This window comes from Lipotes vexillifer, unplaced genomic scaffold (genome assembly GCF_000442215.2).
Source record: "Lipotes vexillifer unplaced genomic scaffold, Lipotes_vexillifer_v1.1 scaffold987, whole genome shotgun sequence".
NCBI classification, from domain to species: Eukaryota; Metazoa; Chordata; class Mammalia; order Artiodactyla; family Lipotidae; genus Lipotes; species Lipotes vexillifer.
Window position 1 is genome coordinate 891,246 of NW_006787426.1, and position 8,945 is coordinate 900,190.

General features: G+C 60.4%; 2 protein-coding genes across 3 annotated transcripts in view; one reads left to right on the forward strand and one right to left on the reverse strand.

The window, feature by feature from the left end:
* Positions 1 to 483, reverse strand: part of TRMT2A (tRNA methyltransferase 2A) — a 4,595-nt gene extending 4,112 nt beyond the window's left edge. The window contains exon 1 of the mRNA XM_007460050.1: positions 446 to 483. Within this exon, the coding sequence (XP_007460112.1) occupies positions 446 to 483 (38 nt within the window). The remainder of the gene's footprint in view (positions 1 to 445) is intronic.
* RANBP1 (RAN binding protein 1) lies at positions 221 to 6,402 on the forward strand. Of its 2 annotated transcripts, none has more exons than XM_007460035.1 (6): positions 221 to 496; positions 1,562 to 1,698; positions 3,195 to 3,352; positions 4,685 to 4,813; positions 5,476 to 5,541; positions 5,990 to 6,242. In XM_007460035.1, the coding sequence occupies exons 1-6, from the start codon at positions 482 to 484 to the stop codon at positions 6,103 to 6,105; spliced, it is 621 nt and encodes a 206-aa protein (XP_007460097.1). In that variant the 5' UTR covers positions 221 to 481; the 3' UTR covers positions 6,106 to 6,242. The 2 variants fall into 2 exon arrangements, with proteins under 2 accessions (XP_007460097.1, XP_007460096.1); XM_007460034.1 differs by lacking the exon at positions 221 to 496 and adding an exon at positions 940 to 963 and having other exon boundaries at positions 5,990 to 6,402.
* Positions 6,403 to 8,945: the final 2,543 nt, after the last annotated feature.

The window sequence follows — 8,945 nt, forward strand, 5'->3', positions numbered from 1 at the left end:
CCCCTCGCCGGCCGCTCTCTCGTCAGCCGGCGCGCGCAGCTGAGGCGGCGCGTCTCTATCGTTTCCGCTTCCGGTGATGTCATCGCCACGCGCCGCTAGGACCCCCAGCACTGTCCGCGAGCTCTAGGGGCGCGCGCGGCCGCGGACGGAAGTGCGCGCGAGGGCCGCCGGGAGTGCGCGCTCCCCGGCCTCCGGGCGGGCTGGGCATGCGCTGCGGGCGTTTTGGCGGGAAGCGCGGGGCGGGTTGGACAATGAGAGTGTCCGCCGCCTGAACCAATAAAGCTGCGCTGATTTTGAATCGCGGTGCGTTTCCCGCCGCCGGGGTCAGGGGTCGGGGTTCGGGTCGCGGGGCGGAGGGAAGAGAGGGCGGGCGGGAGGTGCCGGCGCCAGACGCGGAGGAAGGAGCTGAGACCAGTCGCCGAGAGGCCGCGGAGCCCGCGACGACCGAGCCAGCCGAGCCGCCGCCGCCGCCGCCGCGCCCATGGCGGCCGCCAAGGTGGGCCGGGCTGGGCGGGCTGGGCCGGGGGCCGGGCGGGCCGGGGCCGCTACCGGCGGCCACGTGGGAGGCCCGCGCCGCCGCCAACCCCCGCCGGCCAGCGGGCTCAGGCGGGGGCCCGCGTGACCTTGGGGCGGCCGGGCCTCGCTCTCCCTCCTGGCCGACGGGCCGCGGGCAGGCGCAGGCCTCCCGCTCGATCCCCGAGGGCCCCGCACCGAGACGGCCCCCGCCCGCCCGCGGCCCGCGCAAAGCCCCACTCATCCGGTGCTGGTCCCCGAGCCGCCACCGGCCTCCGCTCCCGCGCGGCCCGGCGGGCGGCCTGTGGCGGCGGGGGCCCGGGGGTGGCCGTGCGGCCCGGTGCGATCCGGCCGAGGAGTCGGCGAAGGCCTGCGTTTCTGGGCAGACCCCGGGAGCTAAGTCTGGGTGTCTTATCCTCCCGGGGTATGGATTGCCAAGCCACGTGCTCCGTGAGACAACCTAAAACATGATCCTTTGTGCTTTACAGTTAGTTCTTTGCACTGGATTAGAATTCTGTGGTTCTTGTGTGAGTTCTTTTGAATTATAAACGTAATTTTCCCAATCTAGGTATAACTGCCGGCAGAAATGTGAATTCTGTATAAACGCTAGCAGATCCATCACAACTTTTTTTCCTCTTAAGCAAGAGCACAGATTTTTCTCAACCAGTAAAAACTCAAAGGGTTGCTTTGTTTTAAGGGTAGCGTTTCTTTCTAGGCCCTCTTTTCTCCATCATCGTGTCCTTAGTCTGTGCGTGGTAGTACCAGCATCTGCATCTTGCAGATGAGGAGCCTGGGGCAGTTTCTCCCCGGCACTGGGAGTTTCAGGGTTTAGGGAGACCAGTCAGTCTTTGCAGGTGTGGTTGTTGCATCTGAGGGAGGTTGTCGGAGTCCGGTGTCTCACTGCAGATCCCGGAGAAAAGCTTTGGGTTGAAAGGCTTCTTTAATCTCTTGCTTTGTGGTGAGGCCCTTCACTAGTGGGGATGATGGCTGTGGCCACTGGTGAGCTCTGGCTTGGCCAGTAGGGTCATATCTCCACCCTTCTCCACAGGACACTCACGAGGACCACGACACCTCCACCGAGAATGCTGACGAGTCCAACCATGACCCCCAGTTTGAACCAATAGTTTCTCTTCCTGAGCAAGAAATTAAAACGTTGGAAGAAGATGAAGAGGAGCTTTTTAAAATGTAAGTAAGTTGGTGTCTTTTCAGAAGTAGGCATTTTTAGTATAAAATAGTAACTGGTTTTTACGGGTGTCAAGGTCTTGGCTTGACCTTTAACCACACGGAGGGTTTTGTGATGGCTACTCCCACGTGGAAATCAAGGCTGTTGTTAGAATCAACTCATTCCTAGGTCCTGGGTGTCCCTGCTGCCCTGAGGCCAGTCCTGGCGAGGGCATGGGCACTCCCAGGTGTCATGTTACCACTGCTCTGTCCACGAGGGACATCTCCCCAAGACCCCTGTCCTTGCCACCCTTGCCTCTAAGACTCTCTCAGCCCCCTGCTGCTGGTTGAGCATTGGGTCTTTACTGTCTTTTTTTTCCCTTAAGTATGGGGGTACTTTGAAGTTTATGAATTTCCAATTCAATACTTTTAGTATACAGAACAATACCTGGAATTACAAATGAGAGTGGGCAGTGCTATAGTCATTAAAGTTACTCTTTAAAAATCATATGTGATTCTTGATGCTTTCAACAAGAAGCCACGGTGGCCGTGTCACTTTGAAGCAGTGGTCACAGAAGCCGTGCATCCAGATGTGTGCAACAAAGTGACGGCACCGCGCGGACACGCAGGATCGCAGGAGACACTAATGTAGCTACAAGTTAGTGGAAATCAGGGGGAAGCAAACTCTCCACCTCTTCAAATTCTGTCTAAGATGCCAGGTTATGGTTTGAGTGCTTTGCTGTGGGTCAGGGGAGGGAAGCAGAGGGGATCCCAGCACTGCGACTCCTCCCTCTAAGGCAGGGAGGCTGGAGAGACCAGCCCCTCCCCACCACTCCCAAGGGCCTGGGGAAGGAAAAGCTGTCTGCACCCCTTGGGTCTCAGAGGATGCTGGGCGGCTCCATATAGACACTGGTTTTCTGGGTCTGATCTGCATAGAAATGCTGCTGCACCTCCTGGCATCCTGAGAGGGGTGGGGCCCTCACGATGGGCCTGAGGATGCATCTCCCTTGACAGAGTTGAGTTCGGAGAGCAGAGTCTTCCACAGGAGAAGGACCGGCTGAGCTGGGGTCCTGTGGGGAAGCAAAGGGCAGGGCTGCTCTGGACAGGAAGGCGGGCTGTTGGGTCAGAACCTGGCGGCCTGAGCAGAGGCCTGCAGCCCCGTCTTCCCAGCAGAGGGAAGGCTCCTCGGCTCCTGCCTACTTCTGTGCTGCCCTTGTGGCGCCGGGGACGCCAGGGAGCCCCCCATCCCGTGATTGCAGCCTTGCCTAGGGCGTGGTGGGCTCTCTGAGAGGTCAGGTCTTCCTGTTAGAATACGTTGCAACTGTAGGAATTTTTTTCCTTTTTTTATTGCGAAGTAAAAACCTGGAGTTTGTTGAGCGAGCTCACTCTCTTGTTGACGTCTTGACTTGTGGTTCTGGGAGTAAAAAGAAAGGCAAGGGTGTCTCTTGACTCCGCGGGCGCAGGCTCATTCGTCGCCTTCTGTGCTTGCCTAACCCCTTGCTCAATGGCTTTCCTCAAAGGCGGGCCAAGCTGTTCCGGTTCGCTTCAGAGAACGACCTCCCGGAGTGGAAGGAGCGGGGCACCGGGGACGTCAAACTGCTGAAGCACAAGGAGAAGGGGACCATCCGCCTCCTCATGCGCAGGGATAAGACCCTCAAGATCTGCGCCAACCACTACAGTAGGTGGCCCCGGGCACAGTGTGGGGCGTCCAGGGAAAGCCACCCACAGCTGGGCTGGCGAAGGGGTGACAGTAAGATTCCCCCCATTTCAGTCCGTTGTTTACTGGGCTGCTCTGGAGCCGCGAGTGTGTCTGGAAGCAAAAGTGTCCGGCGGGGCAGGGCCCCTCCTCTGGGCACACAGGTGACCCTGACAGGAGCCAGAGGGAGCCGCCCTGGAGGGTGATGTGGCCAGATGAGCAGGGAGGGGCCTCCTGGCACCACAGTCCCCCTGGCCTTCACGGGCCAGACTCCATCTCCCTGCCCCATGGTCCTCCCACCCTGCCCAGGCCATCGGCTCTGGCCTGGTCCTTGTCTTCCAACCCAATTTGAGGTGTTTCCCCGGGGGTTTTCCCTGACCCCCTGCTTTTCCCAGAGCCAGGCCGGTCACTGGGTTGTTTGCTGTGAGCTGCAGGTGGGTCCCAGGCCTGGTGCCCTGTAGGAATGCGGGATCACTGGGTGTCTGTGGGCTGGGATGACCGCTCTCGGTTTAGAACGTGACGTATTCCTGGGGCTGGGCATGTCCTGTATCTCAGGAGGCTTCTGCCAGGGCCGTGGGGTGAGCGTGGCTCTGGGGTGCTCCTGTTTCTTGGGGAGCTCGTCCCCCTTGAGTCTGTGTGAGGTCTGAGAAGATGGACAGCTGTGCTTATTCCCGGCCGTGGCTCAACCTTCTGTGACGTACGAGCAGGTCACGAGGCCCTCGGTGTCCACTTCTGGTGGCCTCGTTCCCCGTGGTGTCCCTGGACAGTGCAAGGCTGAGAGTGGTTGACCTGGTCTGACCATGGCCTTCCTGGGTGATCACTCCACTTCCTGGCTTCTGCTCCTCTGCCGCTCCCCACTTTCTGTGGGCCAGGTCCCAGATGGAGTGGCCAAGCGTGGACACAGCCATGTGGTGGGTGCCCTTCACTGGAAGGGCTGGGCGCACCAGGCCTTGTGGCCCATGTCTGCGCTGGGTCTGGGTGCTGCTCAGACAGGGGCAGGGCCATGGGGCTGAGCGTGAGCAACCATGGTGGCATTGGAGGCCTTGGCTGAGCTGGGATTGGAAACCCTCGCTGAGGTGTCCTCGTGGTCAGGGAATGGGCCACCCTGTTCCCAGATTCAGGGCGGTCCTGGTTTTAAGTGAACATAGGGTGTTTCCAGAGGTTTGGGTAAAATCCAGATCCCACAGGACTTTGTCTAAGCCTGGTTGGCAAACCCCAAACCAGGCCTGTTTTGCCCCAATTCGGGCCTTTAGGGGTCAGGGTGGGTGGGCCAGCTTGACAGCTGCACCATCCTCATGGGGCTTCTCTCTCCAGTCACGCCAATGATGGAGCTGAAGCCGAACGCAGGCAGTGACCGTGCCTGGGTCTGGAATACCCACGCAGACTTCGCCGACGAGTGCCCCAAGCAGGAGCTGCTGGCCATCCGCTTCCTTAACGCCGAGAGTAAGCAGGCCTGGGCCAGCCTGCCGCTGCTTCTTAACAGTGTAGCGGTTTGGTTGCAGACGCCAGTGCTGTTGCTTTCCCGGGAGAGTTGACGGCAGCTGGGAAGCGTGTGGTGGGGACTGTTCCTGCCCTGCTGTCTGATGGGCCCTCGGGGAAGGGATCTCAGTGCCCTCGAGGTCTTGCCCAGACTCTTGACTCCATGACAGTGTGGTTCCTTTGCTGAGTTCACAGGGGCCTGTGCTGGCAGTCTGCCCAGGGCCTACTTGTTCTCTCACCATGGCCTGAGTGCCAGCAAGGGCAGTGCCCAGGCAGACCTCTCCCCTGCTGGGACATCTTTCCAGCTCGGGTTGTCAAAAGCAGCACCCAGTGGGCCCTGGGGGGTTGGTTGGGTGCTGGGGCTCAGCACCCCAGTAACTGAACATCCAGTGCTGAGTGGACCTCGCCTCTGCTCTGGGAATGGGGCCTGCAGAAGCAGAGAGCAGAGCGCCTGGCAGGAGCAATGCTACCCTGCCCTGCCCAGATGGGTGCCAAGTCAGGCAGGGAGGTGGAGGGTTGTGGCAGCCTGGGACAGGCCTTGTGAATCTTGGAGTTTCAGACCCACCAGGACACGTACTCCTCACTGCTCAGGGACCTTAAGGGGGTATCTTTTCTTACCTCTGCAGATGCACAGAAATTCAAAACGAAGTTTGAAGAATGCAGGAAAGAGATTGAAGAGAGAGAAAAGAAAGGTGCCAGATGCCCATGGGGTGGCGGGCGCCCGGGGGGGGCTCTGCAGACTCACTCTGCACCTGGCTGCAGCCCCAGGCGGGTGCTTTTTCTGTCTGCCACAGCAGCATTCCGGGAGGCTGTGACCACTTTGACCTGTTAAGGGCAGTGCAGCCACCCCGGTACACGGGTGCTTTCTGAGGGGCAAGCCAGCCACGGGGAACCTGTGCACGTGCTTTCTGGCCTGGCCTAGCAGCCAAGTCACGATGTCTCCTGGAGTCTCCCAGGGGCTGCAGGGGCTTGGAGAGGTCCTCGTGACTCAGGGCACCATGCTGGTCGCCAAGCATCCTGAGCGGGGTCCCAGGCATGAGCACGTGTTTACCTGGAGGCACACAGGGAAGTGATCTGTCCGCTGCCACGGGGCTGGGCAGAGCGGTGATTCTTTCTTACCGCGTTCCTGTGTCTTGGCAGGATCTGGCAAAAATGATAGTGCCGAGAAAGTAGCTGAGAAGCTAGAAGCTCTTTCGGTGAAGGAGGGCAAGGAGCCTGAGAACGAGACCAAGGAGGTGGCTGAGGAGGAGCAATGAGTCGGCTCCCGTTGTGTTCTTTCTCCCTGTCTTTTCCCGTTTTCTTTTTTAAAATTTTGCCCTGCACCCTTCTTTTTGGTTTGTTTTTATTCTGTTTTGTTTTTACAAGGGACTTTATATAAAGAACTGACTTCCAACATTCAGGTTGTTTTTTTCTAAGTTTTTGCCCTAATGAAGACGACTTCAGAAAATCCATTACCCAGTCGTGAGAATGTACTGTGCTAACTTTCTTTTCCATAGTGGAAACACTTATTTATAGTCATCAAAATAGCAAATAAACAACACGTTTGAAACTTGCATGGAGGCAGGACCATGTGTGCGTCGGCCCCATCCTGGGACAGTGGGTTCCCGCCCCGTTGGCTGTCACACACGCTCTGCTGTGTGGCCTTTGGGCCGCAGTGCATCTGAGCTGGTGCTGGTGGGGCAGGTGGCCTGGGGAAGCCAGTGCTGTCCTGGAGACCTAAACAGCCCTGCTTTGCCCCATGGCCAGGAGCAGGGAGGTTTTTTCTGGCCTTTGGGGGAGAGAGGAAGCCCACCAGGTCCCCTTGGCTGCGGCACAAAGAGACCTAGTGGGTCCCCTGCCTTCAGCTGGGCACCTTTCGTTGGCCCTCAGTCCTGGCGGAGCCACCCGTCCACAGCTCGCACATCTGGCCTGGTGCCGGGCGCAGGCGGGGCTCAGCCCCACAGCCATCCTCGGAGAAGACCTGTCTGCGTGCTCCTGGTCCTCCGTCTGGGTGGAGGCTGGGGACATCTGCAGGAGCTTTCAGTAAGGGAGGACTTCAGGGATGCAAGCGGGTTAGTGCCATTTGGAGTTTGTCCTGTAAGGCAGGTAGGCCTAAGCAGCAGAGAGGTTCTCCAAGCACACTGTCTAATGGCCTGTGTCCCGGGAGACCACCCAGGCTCGGAGGAGGAGCTCCCGCAGGGGAGGGGGAGGAGCCCGGCAGGAGCTGACCCTGGAGCATCTATCAGAGGCTTCCATCATGGCCCAGCCCTGGCCTGTCTTCCCTGTGTCTCGTGTCCCATTTAAACCTCACTTCCTTGGCCCCTCTGGTGGAGGCACCTCCAAAGGAAGCCAAACTAAAGACCTCACTGGCCTTGGTCACGTGCTGGCATCCCAAGGCCTCGCTTGCTCGCCAGGCACCTGTGGTGGTCCTTCCCTCCCAGGGAGGCCCAGGGAGGGACGTGGAAGCTTTTGCACCTCCCAATTTCAGTCGTGATGCTGGTGGAGGTCACGATGCATTGACCGGAAAGGCTGGTGCTGGGCCATGGTCTTCCAGGGAAGGGTGGTCAGACACCCCTGCCAGAACAGAAGGGACGTGGAACGTCTCTGCTTTGGGCTGTAGTACGTGGTGAATCCCACTTGCTGTGAAATGCCAGGCTGACTTCCCTCTTGGTTGAGGAGATGTGTCTCCAAGGGGGGAACCCTGAGCGGGGCGGCCCCTCAGGGTGGCTGGGGCACAGCCATGCTGTGACCAGGCTGCACTGCAAGGTGTGACAGCCAGGACGATCAGGGACACTGGGGGGGCTTCTCTGAGCCCCCAGCCAGTGTATGTCCAGGTGGACTCCCTGAGGCTAGGGTGTGTGAGGGGGTGTGTGATGCGGTGGGGGTGGGGCGCGAAATGGCCACTCTGTTCCAGGTCAGTCCCCTGGCCTGCAGCTCAGGCGCTCTCTGCTGTGCTCAGCAGAGGACACCTGGGCCATGGCCTCACTGGGTCCGCCCCACCCAGGACCCCTCTGCCCAGGCAGTCGGCAGGGACCTCTTCAAGGGGGACACGTGCCATTCCTGCCCACGCCCAGCAACAGGTGCTCACTGCACAGCTCTCACCCCGCACAGACCTGGAGGCCCTCTGGGGGCCTCCGTGTGCAGGGCCACAGAAGGGCCAGAGCCAGGGCCAGGCCCGGGGGGTGGCGGGGGGCTACAGTGTGTCCTCAGGCCCTGAGGCCACCAGAGGCTGAGGCAGCCCGGGCAGAGCAAGGAGGTGTCTGCTCTCCGCTCACCTCTGGGCCCTGGGCCTCCTGGGGTGGGTGGGCTCCCCGATGGGCAGAGGCTGTAACTGGGGTGGTGTGAGGAAGCCCGTTACCACCTCTGCTGTCCAGTAGCTGCATTAATGCCTCTGTTCTGGCCCCCAAGCCCAGGTTCCTTTCTAACAGCTCACGGCCCTGCCTGCTGGGCTAGGACCTTAAGGCGAGGTGGGGTCTTCCAGTCTGAGGAGTCCCAGGGCCTGTGCAGCGTGGCCCAAGAAGGTCACCCGAGGAGGTGGCTGCTGGCCTGCGTGGGGTTCTGGCTGTAGAGAAGCAGATGCCCAGGGCCAGGGAGGGCGAGGGCCCCACATGGATTCCGACCTGGGGAGGGGGCAGATGGGTCTTGGTTTCAGAACAGAGGACCCAGGGACGTATTGGAGGGGACAGACTTGCTGGTCCTCACTGTGGAGGCTGTGGCCCGCCCTCGCGCGGCCCAGCACTGCGAGGCTGCTGGTCCACCTTAAGCAACAGCAGTGGCGCTGCTGGCGGGGTGGGATTTCCTGCAGGAGGTGGGCACGCCCGCGGGCCTATCCCAGGCACGGGCAGGGTGCCCGGCCCTTCCCGAGGGGCACTCCTTTCTGTCCTGGGAGGCCTGCAGCCCGGGCTGGGATGCAGAGGGACCAGCAGACCCGCCCTCCTTACCCTGCCCGCTGGCCCTGTGGCTCAAGGGCTGTGAGGTGGGCAGGGGATAAACAACCAAGGTGCCCTTGCAGTGTCACAATCCCCCACCCTCATAAATGCTGCGGGTGGGGTGGGGCGGGCGGGGTATTGCTCCAGATGGGAGGGGCCTGGCCCTACCCGGGAAGAGCTCCGAGGTG